Genomic DNA, 25,642 nt, shown 5'->3' with positions numbered 1-25,642 from the left:
AATATATCTTCGCAACAGCCAGTTGTTAAAAACCTTTGTATGGTAGCGGAGAGTGACATCATCCTTGTATGACTTTAACATTGTCTCTATGGGAGAAATTTTGGTGCCAGAGGATTTTATCAGTTTAAGGAGAATGTCCATTTATCCAATTAACTGTATAACTAAATTGTTTAAATCATCACAAATGTTTTAGTCAAATACAGCAAAACCCCTCAATAAAACAAACTGAAAACCAAGAAAAAATATTGTTTCAGAGAAGTTATTGTTATACTGAAAGGTATATCAAACAGTTAATTTTGTACTATTGTTGGAATCTCTCCTGAATCGGCATTGTTAGTAACCCCATAAAATACATTTAAGTATCTATTTGCAGCGAAAAATTCTAATGAATTAGTTGATGAATAAAATTTAGTTGTTTCACCTTTTAAAGTATTTGACTGTATAACACTAGTGTGCACTACATGGACAATAGCTTCACTGCAACTCCATGAATAACTTCAGAGGGTAGATGGTGCAAAATGCTGATATCATAAGCCATGGCCGTAACTAGGATTTTTGCCACCCCCACAACTTTAGAATGCAATAATTTTGTAACTGTGTTCTTTGTTACCACATAAAAATGCCACCCCGTAAATTTTGCCAGTTACAGCCCTCATAAGCATCCTCAAATGAACAAAAAGAACTGATGAGGAAATTAAAAATATAACGAAGGCATAAGCAGAGATAGATTCGGAAGTCTGGGGGGGGGGGCACGATGATATCAATTCCTACATATACATTAGATATGCCCACTCCCTTTTTGATGTTGGGGGGGGGACGACGTTGTCCTCCCCCACACCCCCCGTATCTCCGCCCATGAACGAAGGTGGATTTTGAGTGAAAGAGTGAAATATAAGAATATTGTAGGCCTTTAGATGACAAACATCGAGATTTGACTGTTTTATGTTATATTTAACATTGGAAAAAAATAAATTTGAAAAAAAAAAATTGTTGTAGTGGTTTCAAAATATCCTAAAATAATATTGTTACAGAGGGATTTGTAGCAAATGATGTAATATCCGGAAAATTTTAGCATTAGACTAAAGGCAATTCCAAACACGATTTGAAAAAATACGTTGAGGGATTCAGTTATATATTGAGTATTGTTTTAGCAAAGCTTCACTGTACTGAACATAGCAATATTTCCCCTTACAATTCAATATGTTCACTAACCTATTATAAAGGACAATATCATTATTTCAACATCTTAAAGTAGATGAATGGGTTTTTTCCAACGAAGAGAGCAAATCTAATTGCGTTAAATTGAGTAACAATGTCATGAAAAATATTTTCTGTAAACGTTTTGCCACAGTGATTGTCATTATTTGACACAGAGAAAGAATTTTTTACCAGAAATATATTCACTTATATACGGTCTACATCAGTAATTTCCAACATGGGCGTTAACACGCCCTGGGGGTGATGGAATGTTTCAGGGGCACGGTAGAAGCTACTGGTATAACATAGGATCCTATGGGTTAGATTGTGTTGGGGGCGATGGGAGAAAAATTTAGGAAACTATGGTATACATCAGCGGTTCAACCGGGGGTACGCGAAAAGAAAATGGTGGCCACCCATTTAAAAGAAGCACAAAATAATTTAAAAAGACTTTTAAAAAGTAGATAGAGGTTTTTGCTAATACTGTCAGATGTAACATTGACCTCTCTATCAATAAAATCTTCTATGAAAGAGGGGTTGAGTTTAGTTTAAGATTAGCTTTCCCTCCTGAGCCCAACCTATGATTTGGATTAGCGTACTTCTTCCTCTCTCTCGGCTCACTTTTCTTTGGCATTTTAGATTTGATTGTTGATGCATGCCGGTCTGTGCTTAAAAACAAAGAATTAATTAATTTGTGTTGTGTTTAACTTTTGTTGTGGGTATTTGTATTGAGAATGTGTGTGTTATTCTCACATTTTTCTACATCAGCTTTTCTACCAAGCAGCTACTACTCACGTGATTTACGCTATAGATCAGTGGTTAAAAACTGGACCAGTGCTGAAGCAGAAGTTGATTGAAACAACAAAATGAAGTACCATTGTTCCAGGGGCATAGCCGTTTTGGGGGTGGTACTACTTTTATTTCGGGGGGACCAAAGTGATTGAACAATAGATTTGGCTATCTTTTTCTCTTTTTTTGGTCATTTTCATACATTTCGGTAGGGGGGACCAGACCCCCCCCCCCCGCTACCTCCTTGCGTTGTTCACCAGAGTTCTGTAAACGTGAAAACATTCTGAATCCGCCAAAAGTGATTCTGTCAAGCTACCGATGCATCCCACTACATTAGCAATCGTATTGTGAGACTAGGAAAACATCACACCATTGGTGAACATTTAATTTCACAGTGCACCAAAGATGCCGTCAGATGCATGCTTGGAGAAGGGAGTGCTTATATAATGAGTTTAATACCTGTCAAATAATACGATGTCTCGAAGAATGCAGGACATGTCAAACGATGTCGGCAGCAGTCATAAGCCACGTGAAAGGTTGTGAATTTGTTCCTATCCAAGTCGATGAAAGTACCAATATTTTTTGAGCAACATTCTGTGCTACTTGTAATTGCTAAGTATTTGAAAAAGGATTTGAAGAAAATTTGTCACCCATTTGGGATGTCACCCCGAACTGGTCGTACAACTGTTACAGACCTATTTGAAGCACTCGATCATTATTTCATTGAAAAAGAAATTCACTGGTCAAAACGCAAGGCTCACCACAGATGGAGAAAAATCCACAGAAGGTTGTTACTCAGGCCTTCGTGCACACGTGACAGAAGTCGCCCCAAAATAGAATGGATTGAATGCTGTATTCACAGACAGAGCCTTGCATCTCGAAACCTTTGCCTCCAAATTTGTGAAACGTTCTTGATGAAGCGGTCAAAGTTAAGTTTATCAAAGTAATTAAGTTACTCTTTGGAAGTGTTCGAAACACTTCATGATTTCCTGTCACAAGCCAAGCTAAATTTAACAGTTGGTGATAAGATAATTGAGCATTTGGAAGGATTAAAATCCTCGTTTAAAAAAATATTTTTTAGAGCCGGAAATGGATGACTGGTGGATATCTAATCCTTTCAAAGAAGACTATTTTGAACCGGCTTCATTTTCCATTCCAGAAAAGGAGAATCTGGAGCTCGCATCAGATACTACTATGAAGAACCTCTTCAATGGCGGAATGGTGAACCTAGTAAGTTTTTGGGCTCATCACGGTGACGAATAGAGTGAGCTTTCTAGGAAAGCCATAATGTTTTTGTTGCCGTTTGCAAGCACGGAGCTCGTTGAACGGGTGTTTTTTCTTCGTGTACTTATATAAAAAAATAAATATAGAAGCAAATTGAACGCAGCACCAGATTTGAGTTTGTGCGTGTGTGTATATATATATATATATATATATACTCTTTTATGCCTAATTTTTCAAAACTTTGTAATTGAATACAGTCCCTAATATCATATTAATTTTTATTTCCAATCTTTGTGTTAATTGGTTAGCTTATTTGAAAAATAAAATAAAAAAAACTAGATAATGAAAAAAAATAGACCATACAATTTAATTCAACATTTACCGTTTTATGGACGTTTTCGGAATCTGTAATGCGTGAAACAGATTTGGGGGATGCCTGGAGTATTCGAGGTTGGGAGTACGCAGAAAAAGAACCGAGCAAACCGGGGGTAAGTGGACTGAAAAAGGTTGGGAACCACTGGTCTACATCATAGTTTCCCAATGTTTTTTTAGGAATCCATTTTCTTTTTTGTCCCATCGCCCCCTTCATCAGAATTTTTTTTCTCCCATCGCCCCAACACAATATAACTCATAAGATCCTATGTTATATCCGTAGCTTCTACTGCACCCCCGGGGGCATTAACGTCCACATTGGGAATCACTGGGCTACACTCTACATCATCAGTTAAAAAAAAAAAGTCTCATTATTCCTCATTCAAAAAAGTCTCTCCGCAGAGAGCAAGCAGCCCTACAACAGGATACAGATATAACATGAAAATTCAAGAATTTGGCATCTTTACTTCAAAATATGGAACACAGACGGCAGCACTAGTAAGTACATGAAACAAGTGAAAGTTGGACAACACACATATGTTAGGGCTATGCATATACATACACTCACACAACACGTTCCGACATGTACAGATGAATTGGAAATTCTGCCGAGGAATGTGTACGAGGTGTATGTTTGGTTTAGTAGTAGTCTATCATATCACTTTGAAGTAGAACCTTGTGCGTTTATTGCAGAGATACTTGAAAACATTTTTTAACAGACAAACATCATACTGACATAATTTTATTACGTGCGTGTATTCTCAGGCCATTATGTATGCAATGAGTAGAGCCAGGATTATATGCTCTTAAAAAGTGGCAAGATATACACTAAGAATGCTGAAATATATATGCTGAAACATGCATGTAAAAATGCCAAAATATACTTATACCATGAAATCAAAAATATGTGTTTTTGAAAAAAAAACAAAACATCTAATATCATACGCCGAAGTATGGCACTAAAAATGAAAAGTAAGTATATGCAGAAATTAAAAAACATGAATTTGACAGTGTTGAAAAATGAAAAACAAAAAATTACCAAAATTGTGAAAATGTGCATTTAAAAATACTGAAACCAAATATGCATGTAAAGGCTATATATATCCCTTAAAAAAAGTTCTTCAATATGTTCCAAAGGGCATGTATAAAAAATATATGTAAAATGAAAATAACATTTATATATCTATATGCATTTAAAAATGCAAAATATGACCAAATGAAAAAAATATCTATACTAAAAGCACTGAAGCTTTTAAATATAGCAAATATCTATAATAAAAGTTTAATCTAAAAGAAAAGAAAAATATGCAACATAAATAAAAAAATATGTGCAAAAAATTAAGAACAAATGCATTTAGAAGTGCAAAAATATGCCCTACAGTGAACAATACTCAACAGCAAAATATTTTCTAAAAAAAAATATTTAGAAATTTGATGAAATTAGAAGAATAAAAAGTTAAAAATAATCTTAAAACATTGGTACAATGCAATTAATAGAAAAAAATGCTAAAAATATAATATTTACTCTAAAATTTTGGTGATTTTTTATGCATTCATATGCACCAACTATAAAAGTGCTAAAATATGCAATTGCATATGCACTTACGCATTTGCATATAATCCAGGCTCTAGTAATGAGATATGTATTCCCAATAAACGTTTATCGCCAATAATACACTAATGCACTTTTTCCCCAATGTGAATCTTTTTGTGCCTACTCAAAATAGAGATTTGCGAATACTTTTTACCACAAACATCACACTCATACGGTTTTTCTCCAGTGTGAGTTCTTCTGTGTCTAATCAAAGTGGACTTATCCAAAAACTTTCTACCACAAAGATCACATTCATATGGTTTCTCTCCGGTGTGAACCCTTCTGTGTCGTCTTAAGCTAGAGTTACTCGAAAACTTCTCACAGCAAAAAATACATTCATATGGTTTTTCTCCGGTATGGGTCCATGTATGTTCATTCATGTCAGAAAACCTCAGGAACCTTTTACCACAAACAACACACTCATATGGTTTTTCTCCCGTGTGGACTCTCCTGTGTCTACCCAAGGTGGTGTTGCCCGAAAACTTCTTACCACAAAAATTACATTCAAATGGTTTTTCTCCAGTATGGCCCCTTTCATGTTCACTCAAGCGAGACGGTCTAGCAAACCTTTTACCACAAACACTGCATTCATATGGTTTTTTTTCAGTGTGGATCCTTTGGTGTTTATTCAAGGTATAGTTGTCCAAAAAATTTTTACTGCAAACATTACATTCATATTGTTTTTCTTTAGTGTGGACCATTTCCTGTACATTAAAATATTCTCCCAGTAAAGTTTCACTACCAACATCACATTCATATGATTTTTCTCTAGTGTGGTCTTGTATTCTGTGCCTGTAGTACTGAGAAATTTCTGTAAACTTATCACTACAAATATCACACACATATGGCATTTCTCCACAATGGACATCCTCTATCATATCCTGTGATGACATCTCTAAAGGATCTTCACATCTATTTGGAAATTTTCTTCAGAATAGAGTGTGGTGTGAAAATAAAAATAAGTATGATTAAGAAACTTTCACTGCAAGCACCACATTTGATTGTTCTTTACTAATATGAATGATCTGGACAGTAGCTTTAATACAGTCTGTACCTTGTACCTTGACAATGTAAAACGTTTATTGCAAATGTCACACTCAAATATATTTTCACCATGTTCAATCTGTATACAGACAACCATGTGGAAATGGTAAATATCCCTTCCATGATGATGTTTCTACAATACCATTGTTCAAATTGAAATGTCCTGTAACAAAATTATGAGTTGATAGGTGATCCTCTAGGAACGCAAAAGTTTTTACTACTCAATTCGAAAGCAATCAATATTGCTAGAGAAATTATGTGTACCTTTATTCACTCTCAAATGACTGGTGAAAAATATTTTTTCCGTTCCCTTGAAGAAATTGATCTGTCTGGTGATTCTTTCCAAGTACCTGGTAATGGGAAATAATGACTTTAACATGTGTGCTGATGAATATATGGTATTTTAAGAGTATAATGGTACATGTAATTTTTTAGTGACTGATTGGATTTTCATTTCTAAATAATGGTGCAAGGACCTGTAATTTCATGCTATGCCAAACACTCTGCATTAAATAAAAATATAAAATCCTATGTATAAGGGTGGATCAAATGAAAACAGAATAGTGGTTATAATTTATTGTTTGGTGGCATTTTTGTGTAGAGGTAGAGCGAAGGTAAGGAAGGCAAACTCCTACTGGGGAATGGACTTGTCCTAGGTAGTCATCCAGAAGCTTGTGATATATGGTTGGTCAGTCTGCCAACAGTATCGTCATCTGGCAGGCAATCGGTTGTTTCTTCATTTGTCTGCAGAATATTTGTGAGTAAAGAAGAGCAATGTAAATGTTTGGCACTGTTCTGCAGTAAAAATCCCCATAATAGCGTTTTCTGCATGCTTTCTTGAAATTTTTCCAGATTGTTCTGTGATGTATGTCACAGATTTAGGCATATTCTGCTTTGGGGAACATAGCAGTACTTTTTTGTTCAGTGGCAGAAGGAGTTAGAGTTAGTGAAGTACATTGATGAACGAAGGCAGTGTACTAGAGAACATGCATTGTCATTGAGTCGTATGCAGGACTGGCATAAGAGTTTTCACTGTGCACTCACTTTTCTATAGTGGAGTTTCTTTGTAATGATAGCATTAACAGAATAAAAACATATTCTTTCCTGCTTGCTGATGTCTTTTACGGTGCATCATTTGCTTAAGCTGATTATCTTGCCGACTTCTTTCCTCAAAGCATCCATGATGTGACCTTCCTTGCCCAGCTCGTGTATCATCATCACCGTTCCTTGCAGAAATGCTTTTGCCAGTCCTGCTTATGAATCAATGACAGTGCATGTTCCTCGCGCATTGCCTTTGCTTGCAGATTCATTTTGCAAACTCCAACTCTTACTGCCACTAAGAAAGAATAATGGTACATTGCTCTTCTTTATTCATAAACATTTTGCAGACGAAAACCACAGATTGCCTGCTGAATGATACTGTTGGTTGACCACCAGCAGATATCACATATTTCTGAGCGACTACCTAGTGCAAATCTGTTCCCCCAGTAAGTGTTACCTTACTTACCTTCACTCTACACAAAAATTTCGTCATACTCATACAAAAATAAACAAATTATAATACTTTTCTGTCTTCATTTGAGACATCAACCCTTATACATCATAATAGAAATATATAGTACAAAATCAATTAGAAAAAATGCAAAAATAATGAATTACGATAAAGTTGACGGTTTTAGCATGTTTAAAATTCAAGATGAATTGTGATAGTCAGATAGAATATTTTGAAATGAATGATAATTGTGACTAGGAGCAGTTGTAAAAGCATGCAGCATTCAGAATCATTGGTGGTACGAGACCACTGATTAAACAATCAAACCGCAGAGAAAAAAATTGTGGCGGTCCTCAGGACCAGTAGCGAAAAACTTTGCATGCCCCTCCCCCATGGTGATACACTGATCACGGAAGAATCTCCTATGAGAGAATCACTCATCTACTGTGGAGCTTTTTGCACCCCTTTGGAGGTATATCACTCCTATAAATGCTAATATATTTGCGAAAATTATTATTATTTAGAACAGATTTCGTTTAGTGAACCAGTAGGTATCCACTGGTCTGTGAGGCCCAATACAAATGTAATTCAATCATAACACATCACTCACTTCACTTCTGAAATATAGATGGCGACACTAAAAAATCAAACACAACACTACATACACGCTCAGACTGTGTTAGGTACACATGCAGTTACACTTCCGGTACAACTCACGAGGTAGTAAATTGCCTATAGATGGTGATAGACCCAAGTTGTACTCAAGTTTGAAAGAAAAAAAAAAAGAAAGGTCTGTGGGGCCAGTGACTTTCAGATCTCAAATTTTAGCTGGTTTTTTTCCCTTGAGAATAAAAACAGCCATTCCCAATAGCGGCCATTGCTGGGAGGTTTTACTGTATAATTATTTTTCAATTCTGACGCTGGCATGAATGAGAAAACATGTGCCGTGGTCAATGTAATTTGGTACGTTCTTGATAATGTGTGAGGTGACAGTGTCCAACGTAAAACTACATAAGTGGAATTTCTCCTTTTGCAATTTGTTTTGCTGCTCGAGCACTCTCTTTAGCGATTGACTAATTCCTTATGCTTGATAATGGTATGACCTGTTATATTTAATTGTAATTGGAAAAAAAATTATTTGAAGTTTGTGAAACTTCGTAACAAAGGAAATGAAAGCGTCACAAATAATATTACTGAAAGTTAGTCAAAAAATGCACATAATTTTAAAAAATACGAAAATAACTACTTTACGTTCACCAGATCACAGCAAAAGTGCACAAAAACTAGTTTTTTAAATATGACAAAGATTTATGGATAAAAATTCATTTTCGCAGTCATCATTCTTAGCAGCTATAGTTGCAACTTTGCAGAGGCTTAATACTAAGGAAATGATGTCTCAGGCTTTCATGGCCAGTGTTCAATGATTTAAAAGCGGTTTCTGATCTTTTAGGCCATGGCAGGGGTGGGAAGTGACTAAGTCCACTTTGGAGCAGCAAGATTCAGGATTTGGAGTAGTTTTGGAGCAGCAAAATATAGGATTCGGAGCAGATATTTATAAATTAGAACAGCGAAATTAACAAGAATATTTTCGTTAACCCTCAACCCTTTTCAAAATAAAACTGCACTGTCTTTTGATATCAAACATCTTTTCGTCAGCTTGATTTTTGTTTTTGGTGTTTTAGGCTTTTGACACCTTGTTTGAAAGAGCGGCTGTCATAAAATTTTTTGCACCCGTCTATTTAAGATGATTTTTGCTTACTGAGGGCACTATTTGCTGCCTTGAACAGCAGCACTTCAAATGAGCTAAAACATTTTTATAAGTTTTCAATTTTTTTATACTTGGAAAGATTTTGTTGCAAAATAGGAGAGAATTTCGGAAGAATCAACACGATGTTTGGCGATTCAGCACTCATTATTTGGCGAGATTGGCTATCCAACACTCATTATTTGGCGAGATTGGCTATCCAACACTCATTATTTGGCGAAATTGGCGATCTGACACTCGTTATTTGGCGATATTGACGATTTAACGCTTGTTATTCGCCAAAGTTTCTAAACTAACATTCGTAATTCGGCGGACATGCGCTTTTTACTCCCGTTATGAAATTTTTTTTCACGAAACATCGGGATTTAACACAATGACGATCGACTACAGTAATTTCTGCTGCTTCCAGTGGTGACGTTTTTTTAAAACGGAAACGCTCGCATTTGCACTTTGACGCTGAAAGACATCGCAAACCATCTTCAGTTCAACGATCACGGACAATATCGGGGTTTCACGATGGAAAGCCCGATGAGGGGCCGATAATTTAAGGCAATAGTTTAGGTATAGTGGAATAAAACACGCTCTTCTCGGAAAGAATCGTTTCGTAGCAAGCAGGAGCAAAAATGTTTTTCGTCCTTTCCGAAATTCGAGGCATACTGAAGCAAAATTCGCTATTTGGCGCAGAAAAATACGAAAATACGCTATTGGAGCAGGATGGCGCAAGATATTAGTTTTGGAGCAGTGTGGCGCAATTGGCGCAGAGTTCCCACCCCTGCCATAGTCTAAGGCATTTTCTTCTCAATGTTTCACCCTAATCTGTGCAAGCATTTTCTTAGGTCAAACGGATGTAGGTCTCCACTACAATCCAAGCCTTTCTCGCATGTCGCAACCTCAAAAGATGCCTGCCACAGATGTGGGCGAAATGTCAAAGAAAATTCTTTAGACCAGCCATTCTCAACCTTTTTTGACTCGCAGAGCCCTTTACGGTCTATAATTTCTATAGCAGAACCACATAGGCCTAATTTTTATTCATTCATCAAAGTTACTGATACTGAACTATTCCTAACAGGACGTTACTGAACTATTTTTTTTTTCAAACTTACTGTTTTTTTTACTTTCCTCGAGCGGCCATGGAGCCCTGGGGGGGGGGGGAAGTACACACGAAGCACTGGTTGAGAACCACTGCCTTAGACCATGGACTAATAGCCTGGAAACCATTTGTAAGTCACCAAGGAAATGGTTGGGGTGAATGCATAATGGAAATTCTTTTCCCTTACTCATTATTGATCCATATTTTGGTTCATGTCACCATTTTAGTAAAATACCTATGTTTCAAAAATACCAAGCAAATTTGTGACTGTACCATTAGTACATGGTGAGGTGTACATTGTATGTAAGCAATGGTGAACTTAAATCCAATTATAATTTTAATGTGAGGTTTTCTTGTTTTTAGCAACTACAATGGAACTTCTGTTAACGAGTTTGATTCGTTCTGCCAATATGTGCTTGTTATTCGAATCAAACTTCCCTATAGCAAATAATGTAAACTCTGATGATTCATTCTACAATTATTCATTGACATAGAAATGACAGGGGGAAAAAAATGGCTTCAATCAATAATACAACATGGTAATATAATAAATAATGAAATTCCAATGAGGCACTTGCTTTTGCCTCTTTTTTTAGAATTCTTCGCATATGGGTTGCATTGTCGTTGGACAAATTTATTGCTCGCTTTGCTACATCTTTATTTGGTTGGTGGTTCTTTTCTATCAAATTTTGCGCAGATTCCCACATTCTATATGTTTCTTTCATCTCATTTGAAGTGAAGGGCTTTTCTCACTTCTTTCTTCCTCAGATATCATCCTTTGGTGTCCCGTAAGGGGAAAGCCTAGGCAAATTTTGATTATTGCTCTAATACCAAGTGGTATAACATGAGTTGTGGGTCATGTGGATGCAAAGAGAAACATTATTCTGTGGAAATGCCCAGAGTTTGTGGCCGCTCTGGGGACGAAAGTTATGGTTTCGGTTACCATTATATTGAGTATCTGTACGCGGGAGATTATGTTTTCCTCAGATATACTGTCCATAAACTTTTGCTGTTGATGCAAAGGAGATTCCCCCAGTTCATCTATGGTCAACTCCTGGCCATGTTCCTTCACTGGTTTTCGAATGCCATTCTCATTCACCTCCAGTCCCATGTCTTCCCCAAGGACTTAACCTCTTCGACAAATGATGGCTCCTGTTGATGAACTAGCCCCACAAAGTCACGTTCAATAACAGAATCAGCTGTTTTCTCCAAGCAGAATTAAAAAAAAAAAAAACTTCGACTGCCTATACGTCTGGTTACAATGCTTACTTCTAAATTCAAATCGTAAACAGTCATGCTCGCATGTGTGCTCATTTTTCGAGTAAAGCATGTAGACTGGAGACTACGGGAGAATATTACCCAAAATTCTACAGTACATGTGTGAACGAAACCGAAAAAACATCAGCTCAGTTGTGATGTGTAAATAAATTTTAAAAAATACAAAATTTGTGATCATTATGCGAATTGCTCATTAACCAATTTGCTTGTTAACTGAAGTTTCACAGTAATAAATGAAATCTCGATATAATGATGATCTGTGGACTAAAAGAAAATAGAAAAAAAAATCTGTAATGGGGATTATCATTGTATCTTGGAGGAAGACTATTATCATAGTGCACCACCAGATTTTTACAGTTCTTGATATATTTTCCAAATCCAAAATAACAACGGTTGGTATTTATTTGAGACTAAAAAATGATAGAAATCGTATTAAAAAATGATAACTGATACAATAATTAATAAAATTCAATTAGATGTTTCGCTTCTGTAAAAGTCTTTACTGCATTAAACTATAGTATACTCAGGGGCTGATCTAGAGCTTGCTGTTGAAAGGGGGTGATTTTACAAATATCTACAAAAATTAGTCTTGGCATGGGATTACCACATTTTTTGCATTTTACGAGAAGTACCGTTTTTGTTTCCCCCCCCCCCTCCATCCCGACTTTTTAAACATTTCCCGGTTTTATCAGTTTTTTAGTCAAAGTTATCTAAAATTTATTGTTGACCCCAAAGCAGAACGTTTTGCATTGTTCTGCAATGAGCCCTCTGCTGAATGAAAATATGTTCTGCGGTAAAAATTCATTTACAGTGTTTTCCATACAAAACAAAACTTTTCATAAAATTCTCCCGAAGATTGTTCTGCGATGTACGTCACAGATTTCAGCATATTCTGCTTTGGGCAGGCCCGTCATTTAGGGGGGGGGGGGTGTGTGTGTGTCCCCCCGGCTTTTGAAAATACACTAAAAATGGTATATATATATATACATACAATGAGTACATGTGCTTTGCCCCCCCCCCCCCCCGGAAAAAGTTGAAATGACGGTCCTGGCTTTGGGGGGGTTGTTGCAATATAATCATACAGGAGTTCCAAAAATTCCATGAATTATCACATTTTGATTTGGGGGTCCCCCCATAGATCTGCCTCTGAATATATCACTCCCACAAATACAAGGTCACAACAGCCAAAATGCCGAACGAAGTGGCTGAGGAAAAGATGCCCAGAATGTATGAAACACATTCTGGTTTTCTTAGTGGTGAAATGAATAGATATTCCTACCACTGTATTATTCAACATATTTGAATCTGTATTTTTTTTTCTATTGCAAGCATAGAGTGCTGATGGAACTTTAAATTACCACTTCAATTAATTTGCTGTAGGTGGTACGCAATTAATTTTGCCTATACTAACTAATTTTTAATTAAAAAATCGTTTTCCTGACTTCCACGGCTCAGAACTAAAAGGACCTAACCAAAAGTTTACATTATTTCATTTTTTCATAATGTAATCAGTGTCGTCTTAACGCGTGGGCCCACCCGGGCATGCACGGGGGCCTCATAAAAATGAGATTTGTTTGAAATTTTCTAGAATTTACCAGGTAGGGCCTCAGAAAAACCACTTGGCCCGGGGCCCATGATGCTCTTAAGACGGCCCTGAATGTAATACTGAAAAGGTTGAACATCTTTTCATACAAACTTATGGGAAATTGCGTTTTGGCTAAAAAATGTGATTATGGAACTAATTATCTTTGTTAGCCAAGATATCACTGTATACACACTCTGTAATCCGCACCCCCTTTGCTTGTATCCGCTTAACTCTTTAACGCCCCGATAGAAAACCTGGGAGGGTCGTGAAAATACAAAGTTTTTTGTGTTCGAAGTGGACTCGTCCAAATTTCGGCCACTTTCCCTCTCCCCACCCTTTCTCCATGAGTTTCTATTCATGCCACCCTTTGCATTGACGTTCACCCTTTCATTTCAATGGATTTTCGGGAGATAATTTGTCATATATATATATAGACAAATTATCTCCCGAAAAAAGAAAAAAAAAAAAAATATATATATATATATATATATATACACACACACACACACATACTGAAAACACCCCTTTCCTCACAGTATTATCTCTTTGTAAAATGCATTGAGTACCCTTAGTCCATTCTCAAGGAACGTTCTAGTTCTAGAACGTTCAGCTTTTAAAATCCCATTGATAGGGCGTTGCAGTTGTCTTTTCCGTTCCCGCCTCTGACAAGAGCTTTCATCTTCTTCCCCATTGGTGACAAAAGCCCACCAAAACATACCCCCTAGCTGGGCCGACTTGAGGCGGTTATGGGCATTAACCTACTCGGCCGACTTCGGGTGATCTGGGCATTATAGAGTTAAGCTCTGGGTAGGTATAACTATAGGAAATACAAGCTTGAGGTCTGGTTGGAGAAAGGACGGAAAAAACCCTCCCAATAAAAAAAGACGGCTCCAATTAATAAATCAGTGAACAGAGAGAGTTTTTGATCATTTACTATTTATGTACATCAGTTATAAAAATGATACACCATATATATCCCAACTACACAGATGTAAATACAGGGTGTCTGGGTTAAACATATCCGAAAGTAACAGCTTATACTCAGCAGGGTCGACAGGTTTTTGATGCATGATAGTTTTTGACGGTTTAAATCTTTATTTAAACTGTCATGTCAAAAACCTTAAATATTGGTTTTGAATATAAAAATTCTCATTAAAAATACACATATTGATTGCAAAATAATTTTCTGCTCTCTACAGAATTATTTTAGATAATATATGTTATATGTGTATTTTTTCATGTAAAATATACAATTTGAATAGGGCATAACACAAAAGCTGAAGGAAAAACGATGGAACCATTTTATATTCCTCAATTCAAGATCAGATTCTAAATCTTCAAAAATTTCTTCAACTGCTTATATATATTTATTGATATAAACCACTACTGTACTCTTTTCATTACAAATGTTTGGAAAGTTCTTTTATGCCAAAAATGTAATGTTGATTTCTGTTATTATATTAAATTATCTAAATAATCACTGATATTTAAAACTATACCCCTTATTATGCATAAAACTATAATATAGCTAGCAATCAAAATACTAAATTGTAGGACTAAAATGTCCTTTAATTTAGCAGTAGTGATTGCATATTTATGATGCTTAAGAAAAGCTCTTATTCTAAGAACAAAAGTAAGAATGACGACATTGACAATAAGTTTTTGACTGGTGTTTTTTAAATACTAAGTTTCTGTGGTCAAACACCTACCCTGTGATCTCGTCACACATATTTTTAATAAACACTTTGCCACTTTAACACAGTGCCAAACATTTACATTTCTCTCAGTAAATTTAACACAGGTAATGAGTAGTTTAGATAAAATGGACCATAAAATTATATATTATCTGCTCTAGACTGCGTTTTAAAATTCAAAATTGCAAACTACAATTAGTATTTTGTTTTAATTATTGTAATAAATTAATGCTTAAAAATAAAATGTAATACACAAAAAATTAAGTTACTCGTCATGTTATCAATCTATTGTGTTGAAAATATTATCTAAAAGCATCCATTTAGGTTTTTGACGGTTTAAACTATTTTTGACACTTGTCATGTCAAAAACAAGTTTTTTACATCAAAAACCCCAACCCTGATACTGAGAGAACTACACATGCTTTGTTATGGGAGTGCTGTGAGGTTAATCGACCAAGGTTACGCATGTGCACTGCAGACAATGAAGCACAATATTTTAAAACCTTCTATCTTACAAACATCACACTCTAATACGAATTCTCATGTCATTATTGAAATGAGACGTTCCTGAAAACTTTTTAATGTTTTTCCTCAGTATGGATTCTTTTGTGTTTCTTCAAATAAGAAATCTCCAAAAACTTTTTATCACAAATATCGCACTCGTGTGTTTTTTCTCCAGTGTGGATCCTTTTGTGTTTATTCAAATAAGAAATGTCCAAAAAATTTTTATTGCAGATATCACACTCATACGGTTTTTCTCCAGTGTGGAGTCTTCTGTGTCTTCTCAAGGATGAGTAGCTTGCAAACTTTTTACTGCAGAGATAGCATTCAAGTGGTCTTTCTCCAGTGTGGCCCCATTTGTGTTCTTTCAAGGCAGAAGATCTTGGAAACCTTCTACCACACACATCACACTCGTAAGGTTTCTCTCCAGTATGGACTGCTCTGTGTTTACTCAAGATAGACTTTGTTGAAAACTTTTTACCGCAAAGATTGCATTCAAATGTTTTTTCTGCAGTGTGGCCCTTTTTGTGTTCCTTCAAGTTAGACAGTCGCGAGAATTTTCTATCACAAACATCACACTCAAATGGTTTTTCATTCGTGTGGATCATTTTGTGTCTCTCTAACCAAGCCAATTGCGAAAACTTTTTACCACAAGCATCACACTCAAATGGTTTTTCCCCAGTGTGATTCTTTTCGTGTACATTCAAAGAAGAGCTGCTCGCAAACTTTTTACCACAAACACACTCATATGGTTTCACTTCAGTGTGGATCATTTTGTGTCTCTTTAACCAAGCTGATTGCAAAAATTTTTTACCACAAACATCACAAGCAAATGGTTTTTCGCCAGTATGTTTCTTTTTGTGTACGTTCAAGAAAGAGCTGTAGGCAAACTTTTTACCACAAATATCACACTGATATGGTTTATCATCCGCATGGTTTTTTATGTGTACTATCAAGGAAGATCTGTATGGAAACTTTTTACAACAAACATCACACTTATATGGTTTTTCGTCTTTGTGATTTGCCTTGTGTTTGTTGTAGTGAGAGATTTCTGTGAATTTTTCACAACAGATATCACATTCATACTGTGTTGCTTCATGGCAGACATTCTCGGGCATATTTGTTGATGACATTTCAGAAAAAAGGAACTTTAATGTTATAAATATTAAATGGAAATTTTTTTCAGATGGAATGTAGCGTAGAAATTGAAACAACAATCTTTTTTCATCACAATCCTTCTCCTTTTGTACGAATGATCTTGCTACCGCACACTTAAATGAATTTCTACCATTTTGAATCTGATTAATGGCAACCATGTTTCAACTGCGTACATCACTTTCATTTTGTTGTTTCTGTAATATGTTCTCATTCCAACTGGAATGTTTATATGTGAAATGAGATAGATTGGATTTCTAGGAAGGTAAGTGTTTCTACCGCTCAATTAGAAAGCAATTAAATATTGCTGAAGAAAATGTGTTCCTCATTTGCTTTCAAAATGGTTGAATTTTTTTCAGTTTTCTCTGTTCCCTCGTAGATAACTGTCTGATGATTCTTCTGAAGTACCTGGCAATGGGAAACAATGATGTTAACATAATGATGAAAATGTACTTTTTTTTGAGAATGTATGAAATCAAATGCAATTTCTCTAGAGATCAATTGGATTCTTATTCTTAATGTTGTAATACCATTCCACTCCAAAAATGCTATCAAATAAAACACAATCGAACACCTTTTTCAAGGACATCAGTAGAACAAAACAAATTTGTCTGTAAGAAAGGGACGACCGTAAAAAAAATGTTTCCCCATCCAAGAGATTGAAATGATTCGTTTTGAAATTAACTCCATTTTAATATCAGAAGTTCGAGGATTTTGTGTGAAACTAGCACCATAAAACAACTATTTTGCAGATGCCCGTGGGACAAAAAATAATTTAACATAAAAGAAAGGTGACCATTAATAAAGGGTTTGAAATGCATACTTTTCTATTGTATGGGAAAAACTATTATTTGGCTGTAAAAGTGACTGCATTTGAAAGGGGTGACCGTTGAAACATAGTTTTATATAAACACTACTATAAAAAAAAAAATAATTATTATTATATATATATATATATATATATATATAAATATAGAATTAGGTGTAGTTTAAGGCAGGGGTGGCAGGTTTTTGAAGGTTTGGTTTGAACTGTCACATCAAAAACTTTTGTCAGAAACTGTCAAAACCTCAAATACTGCTTTTCAATATAAAAATTTCCACTGAAAATACACATGTTAATTGCATGTAATGTTTAAAGTGACTGTTATGCACAGAATAAATATTTAATATGGCTGTAACATAATTTTCTGCTCTCTACAGAATTATTTTGGACAATATGTGTATATTTTATAAGGAAAAGGAAACATAATTTGAATAAAGCATAGCATAAACACTGAAGGGGAAAACTACGAGATGATTTGACATTCTCTGATTCAAGATGATTCTTGACCTTCCAAAACTTCTTCTACTGCTCATATATGCTTGATATAAACCACCTGCTGTACACTTTTTACCAGGGTTGTTTGGTTTAAACCACGTTGGTTTAAACCTTGGTTTTTCAAAAAATCAAATAAAAATTGCCTAAATATCATTTTTTTCCTTGAAAAATATGATATTGGTTCATTATTAGCCAAAATGTTTCATTTTTACCCCATTTTATATCCTTGGGGTACATTCTGATGGTATATCTTTAAATGACATAAGATTTTATAAGTGGTTTTTTTCAAAAAGTGTCATAAAAGTGGCCAGAATATATATATATTTTTCATATGAAGTATCTTAGTCATTTAAAGTTATATATAAAAGCCAAAACTTCTCATTCTTACAACATTTTCTAACCTTTGGCTACATTCTGATGCTCTATCTTTAGCAAATTCATGAATAAGGATTTCAATACACCACTACATTTAGATGTGTGATATCTCACAGGGTTTCTTTTTCCCTTCACAAAGAAGCAGCTACAGTAGTGACACCATCATGCTAGGGGCAGGTGGTCCTATAATCCAATAAAGACACCAGCTGTCCTTAAAGTGTGCCCGAGTGGCATGGTGGTAAGATGCTCGTCTACCATCGTGAAGGTTGTTGTCAGGGTCCCAGGTTCGAACCCAAGGGAGGAAATAGATAAGTTATTTTCCCTAACGAACTCGAGGCGACCACTGATAGACAGCGCCTTCACTTCCAACCCATCTCACTAATGGCAGTAAATTGCAATATAGCGATATGGCCAGAGTTGGTGTTTGGAACAGAGTAGCTGTTCTTGAAGGACAAAGACTAGTGTACTAGTTGTTGCATTACCTCACATATATTTTCATTTTCTTTCCCTTAACAAGTAGCACATCTCCTACTGTATATCTCCCAGTCTTAATATATTCAATAGTTGTTTTTTTTGAAAAATTCAAAATTGCAAATTATAATTAATATTTTGTTTTAATTATTGTAATAAATTAATGTTTAACAATAAAACATTGTAATATGCAAAAAAGTAAATTCATCATGTTGTATACCTATTATGTTCAAAACATTATCAAAAAGCCTTCATTTAGGTTTTTGACGGTTTTAGACAGTTTAAACCAGTTTTTGACACCTCTATGTCAAAAACCAGTTCTTAACATCAAAAACCCAACCCTGGTTAAAGGCAAATAAGCTGCATCCAGAAATACAGTGACTTTTTACGTACCACAGCTTCATATAAGCCAAACCTTAGTTTCGTTTGAGAACTGATACAAAAGAATGATGATACAACAAACATATGGTAAATGATTTCTGAATGAATGAAATACAGTAAATGATTTTCAAATAAATGGAATAAATTATTTTAGCTGGGGGGGGGGGGGCAGCATAAGTGTTTTGAGCCTGTAGGTGCTCATCTTGAAACTCAAGTAGGAAATTTCGATTTTTGATTCAATTTCGGGGATGCTTGAACCTTCTCTACAGATTTCTATGAATCACTGACTAAGAGGCCACAGACTTCAGAACAAATTATTTCAGATTAAATAATACAGGCCACCGTGAATGATTTCATAATATAAATGAACCTAGATATATATTTATCAGCTCGAGGTCGAAGCTCGTGAGCATACATATAAATACAGTTACATCTAACAAAAATTAAAAAAAAAAAGAAGAAATAAATGGTTTCAAATCATCAAATTGTTTTACATTTAATTTCAAATTAAATGTAATACAGAATGAATGAAAAAAGTGATTTTAGAATAAATGAGAAACAGAGCTCGCACTCAAAAAAATGACAAAAGTAGGATGGAGGGCCATCTTTTTCTAGCCTACATAATCATGACATAATTTAAAGAGTATCCCTCAATGCATCTTTTTTATTTTTAAACAATTAAAAAAAAAATTCATATTTCAGTTGCTATAAGATTCAGTCGAGCCAAAGCAAAATGACAGAAATTACTTGGTCACAAAAATCATTTTACGCCAAAATGGGGTACTTGCACAACCACAGATAATTCTTTTGTCTCTCCTCACAATATAAACTACATTTTTTTTTTTTTTTTGGAGTCTTCCACAGTCCAGTCTGTCAAGTCTCTTCGACAATGCACAGCAAATTATGAAGACATGTAAGTTTTTTTAAGAATGACACTCTTTTGAGGCCACTTTCAAAAAGCACAGTGCAGAATGTGTAAATTACAAGGTCCAATGTAAATAAGTCCAGGTGAATCAGATGATTTTACAGCACTGTCCATCCCTTTTTTAAAGGGATTTGTCTACATTTTACTGCTTGATGGCAGTGTAATCATTTTTGACAAATGAAGCACTTTCATTTCTAGCTCTTTGCTGAGCATTGTAAATATTGTTTATGCCTCTGCAAGCCTTAAAAGTACATTTCAATTCAATACATTATGGAAGATAACTGAATGCTATTACGTAGCATCAGAGTCACAAAACCTCAAATAGGACTACGTACCCAACTGCTTTGTTATGCAAACTGTTTCATTTACATACGTATAAAACGTGCACTATAATTTTGAATGATGAATGTTACTTTCCAATTATTATAAAGTAAGTAAATACAAAATTATTTCCATCCAGACAGACATTTTTAACGACTGTTGCTCCACTTGTTGAACCCTCAAACTAAGCAAATGAAAAATTACGAAACCAAATATTCCACAAACACACCCCCCCCCCCCCCCAAAATAATCTTGAAAACAATACTATTTCTGCTTTGGCAGAATCATTAATTGTAATCTACAACATTTGTACTGTTTGGAAATATATCAATGATTTCCTGCTCAATTAAAACCAGTTACATGAATTTTGCAGATAAGATTTGGTAAGAAAAATAGGAAAAGTAGGACAAAATCAGGAAAAATTGTTCGTAACTAGCTACAATTCCTGGTGCTGCCCATTTTACCAAAAAGTAGGACAAGTGGGAGCCCTGGCTGAGTGGAAAAGTTCTGTGGTGAAAATCTTGATAATAGCGTTTCCTACACTTTTCTTAAAATTCTCTTCCAAATTGTTCGGCAGTTAGGGCCGCAACTAGGGAGGAGCAGGCGGCATGGGCGGAGATATGGGGCGTGGCCCCACCCCCAGCACCAAAGGTGAAGTCGACTGATCTAATGCATATATGTATAGATGAATTGACATCATCGTGCCCCCCCCAGCAATAATGACCATGCCTCCCCCCCAGACTTCCAAGTCTATCTAAGCCTATGGCAGGCAGGCACTGCTCTGGTGCCCCGGGCGCTGAACCAAATGGGGGTGCCGAATTCACCTTTTAACTGCTTCTTCTACATTAGAAGGGATGCCAGCTTGCCAGGATGACAAAGTATCTAGCTGCGGTCCTGTCTGTAGTAGCACAGATTGTTCTATGCATTACGTTGCAAATTTAAACATATTTTGCTTCGGGCACAATATTATATAAAAACTGATTATAAATGTTGTTACGCTGTTGCATTGTAACAACTCCAAATCATGCATCTCATCTAGACCTGATGTGTGGAAGGATTGTAATAATCTTGTTGTTCAGAGATCTGCCCAGACATTTCTCACAGGGTCCTGTTTTTGGGAAGATATTAATTTTTGTGAAATTATTCATAACTAGCTACAATTCCCGGTGATGCCCAGGTTTTCTTTAATTACTGGGAGGATTGAAAAAATGACAAACCATTAGGAATAAACTAGTATACATAATATTGGCAATATTGTAAAAGTGACAAAACATCATACAGGCACGTCTGAATCGTCAGACATCTATATGCACATCTGAAGCGCATTGCTAGGGAATCACGGTAACCAAAGTAAACGTTCCGAAAATGATTGTGGAGACTAAGAAACCATTGTTGCCTGACAGTCTTTTGCCCATTTGCTCAGCTCTGAAGAACTTTTAAAGTAGCCTACCATTCAAGTCGGGCCTCATTTGGTATATATGCAAAATTTGATGACAGCCGATCAGAAATTGTAGATTTGTATAGCGAACATACACACACACACACACAGACCGAAAACCAATTTCATACATATAGATTTTGTGGGAAGCAAAACAATTTATTTTTATTTGCAGAAAACAAATTAAATTTTAAATTAATGGTTTTGCTAATTTAAATTTCGTCGTGGGTTCATTTTTGATATTAGGAATTTTGTGACGGGTCTGTTTTTGTGATTCTGAATTTTGTGAAAGGTCACAAAATCGAACCCAGATTTTGGCTGGACAGATCTTTCGACTGTGAATTTATACTTTTGTCTGATGGCGTGCGAATGTATAAGTAAAAAAATATAAAAAAAAAGAAAAATTAATAATTTTGGCATCAATGAAACAAAAGATTTTAGAAAAAATGGAAATTCGCAATCTCAATCAAATAATCTAATTTATACCCGAATTTGATAAAATAAAATCTCAGAAAACATGAAAATTTGTAATTACAGAAGAGTCTCGTTTATTTAATTTTCTGTATTATGTGAATCGGCAACAAGAACTGAAAGTTTATAGCGTGAGCAATCTATTTCTGTTGCTCCAGACTCTACAGCAGCTAATTAGTTACCCCTAATGTAAAGCGATACGCCCATCTACGCTGTGACTATGAAATAACTAATGAAGAAATCTTCGCTATTGTCAATTGTGATGACAACAAAATTGAAGATAAAGATCAAGCACCAACTGTTGAGCCTCTCGGAATTTCACATAACGACAGAGTTAGGGCTCTAGGAAACTAATTAAATACATTAAGCACCAGGAATGGATTTAATGATGCTGTGAAGATAGCGAGACTCTGCAGCGAATAAATGGCGCTCGTCAGGAAAGCAGACTATGATCAGAAATTTCTTTAAATCATCACAGGACTGAACTTTTTAAGTACTGCGTGCAACTTCAGAATATTCTATAACTGTAAGCTCAATTTTTCCTGTTGTTTTGTTGTGAAACACGATTATTAGGTTCACAATGAGTAAAATTTTAATGTAGTTTCATTTTCACTCATCAGACGTTCTGCCAGCTCGTTTATGTCGGATGAGACTCTACTGCAGCAGTTCTCAACATTTCTTGACTACCCTTTCTGGTATATAACTTCTATGGCAAAACAACGTACTCCCATTTTCTATTTATTAATCAACGTTACCGATTTATCTTTATTATTGGTTATCGTGTGGGATACATTTTAAATTCTGAAAATTCTAAAAAAATTTAAAATTAGTAGGTCCTTGGGGTTCCGCGGAGCACCGTTTGAGAGCTACTACTCTACTGTAATAAAACAAATAATTCCAGAAGTTATTGATGAAACGGGGAGACCAGAGACGGAACTAAAGCCGGGTTTTCCTAGGAATACGTTTGTTGCGCAGCGTGAACCAAATTAGACTATTTTGCGCTGACAGAAACGTGTTTCATAACCACACTACACGTTTGTGTTTTCCTAGCGAGGCGCATCAGATCAGGGTGGCTATATAAAGTATATATGGCTTTGGCATCAGCTACTCTGTCGTCTGCATGCTCCAGTTTGAAGGGAAGGAAAAGAAAACACACGAGAGAGTGAAGAGAATATCGGCAAAACCGCGGCGCACGACGCATTTAACTCCTCCAGAAGCAGTCGGCCCATCACGCCCGACGTAAAGCACTGTCGTCAGGCGTATTGCGCTCTGTAGGAAAACAGTCATGCTGCTTTTCTTGCTGGTGAGTGGACGGCGTGTCGCACAGGGCGAATCACGTTGCGCGCGGCACAGGAAACCTGCTCCTAGGAAAACCCAGCTTTAAGGGGGCAATCTCCCCGGGCGGAAAAATTTCGGGGGGGGGGGCAGCAATTTGAAGTAAAATTGAACACATTTATAAAATTATCAAATGTCAAAGTTGTGGGGGCGGCGAAAAAGCTAGTTATGGTACTGGAAGGGGGAAGAAGATAATTTCAGAATGAGGAAATAAAATAATTTCAGGAAAAATAAGTTCAATTGTTCCTCAATTTAAATTTGGAAATAAAAAATTCTAGAATTGGAAGGACAGAGTATTTCAGGATTAATGAAAATCGCAAAGAAATGTGAAGTTGTACTGGTTTATTTCAACATATAATAGATGGCAGCACACAACGATACCAAACGCGTGAATAAAAACTTGTTTGAAGAATGTAAGGGAGAGAGAAAAGGCTTACCCCTCTTTTGGAGTTGGAAACTTTCGCAGTCAACGGCGAATTCGTTGATCGGCCGACGATCACTTTCAGTTCACAATCAGCTGTTATCTAACGAGAGAGCGAAATCAAAAGAGCTGCGACAATGACGCATATTTACGAATGAAACCACTGAATGACTGAGGCGCGGATCAGAATAGACGTCTCCTGTTATAAACGGCGATCCGCTCATGAGCCGTCTAGAAGAGCGGCTCTTTTCAAAGAGCGAGTGAGCAGCGACGGTTCTTGGAAAAAAAAAAAAAAAAGAACCGCGGCTCTTAGGCCCTTATCATACGGGGAAACTAAAAGTCCGGCAACTGATAAGAGAAGCCGAAGAAACCGTTTCCAGAAAACGTGCACGTATATTGGGGCGTCGGAAGTGTTTCGAAACTGTGGGTGCTCGTCTTTAGTTTTATATCGGAAATTTTAATTTCTGAATCAATTCTGGGGGTGTTCGGATGCATGCCACAAATTATTGTGGGTGCTTGAGCACCCCCGGCTCCGACGCCACTGGCTCTAGAACCGTGTTTTGTCAACCACCGGGCCCTGACACAGTGCCGTCTTAACGCATGGGCCCACCCGGGCACGGCCCGGGGGCCTCAAGAGCAGAGGGGCCTCACAAAAATGATATTCTGTTGAAATTTTCTAGAATTCACCTGATAGGGCCTCAGAAAAACCACTTGGCCCGGGGGCCCATGATGCTCTTAAGATGGCAATGCCCTGACATCATTCATACTGGGCCGCAAGTGATGCCGTTTCCTTTGCCCTCATCATTGCTTTTCCGTTATTCGTGTGTTTGACAGGACCTTCCACTAACAAAAATAAATGAAACTGGGCCGCGGGCTTCCAAAGGTTGAGAACCACTGCTATAAAAGCCCTCACACGAGGAAATGAGGCTTTTCGAATAGACGTCATCATCAGCATCATTCCCAAGGGACATGCACTGGATGCATATAGAAATGTCCTCTCTACTTGTCAATACAAGATTCATCGAAAGACTGGTTATTTGTGGAGATGAAGATTACAAGGAAGAAAATTCATCACTGTCCAATGATGAATTTTCTTCCTTGTAATCTTCATTAAAAATTGAATTGAATCTTTGGTTTTCGAAATATTGAGCTCGCTTAGATATACGAAGCCTAGAAAATTAAATATAAAATAATGAGCCAGACCCATTTTTGAGGTGGATATTCATGCAATAACATTGATTTCAAATTTTTATTTATATCTTCTCAAGCGGGAAAATGAGAATTAATGTCTCCGTATTGTCTTATATTATCCAATTGCATCAATACATATAATTTAGGATGTTTTTAAATTAACTATGGGCCCATATAAATTAAATTCCGCAGCTTTAATCAAGCATTTTTTGAAG

General features: G+C 36.1%; 1 protein-coding gene across 1 annotated transcript in view; it reads right to left on the bottom strand.

The window, feature by feature from the left end:
* Positions 1-24,443, bottom strand: part of LOC149068326 (uncharacterized) — a 29,585-nt gene extending 5,142 nt beyond the window's left edge. Inside the window, exons 1-2 of the mRNA XM_089251926.1 lie at positions 24,253-24,443; positions 5,269-6,570 (exon numbers count right to left, since the gene is read on the bottom strand). Coding sequence (XP_089108052.1) covers positions 5,269-6,069 — 801 coding nt within the window. The 5' untranslated portion in view covers positions 6,070-6,570; positions 24,253-24,443. The remainder of the gene's footprint in view (positions 1-5,268; positions 6,571-24,252) is intronic.
* Between the last annotated feature and the right edge of the window lie 1,199 nt (positions 24,444-25,642).

Source organism: Pholcus phalangioides, unplaced genomic scaffold (genome assembly GCF_987345545.1).
Source record: "Pholcus phalangioides strain wild (caught in Gottingen) unplaced genomic scaffold, Ppha-v1.0 ptg000027l_1, whole genome shotgun sequence".
NCBI classification, from domain to species: domain Eukaryota; kingdom Metazoa; phylum Arthropoda; class Arachnida; order Araneae; family Pholcidae; genus Pholcus; species Pholcus phalangioides.
Note: the sequence above shows the minus strand (reverse complement) of the source record. Positions and strands in the feature narration are given on the sequence as shown.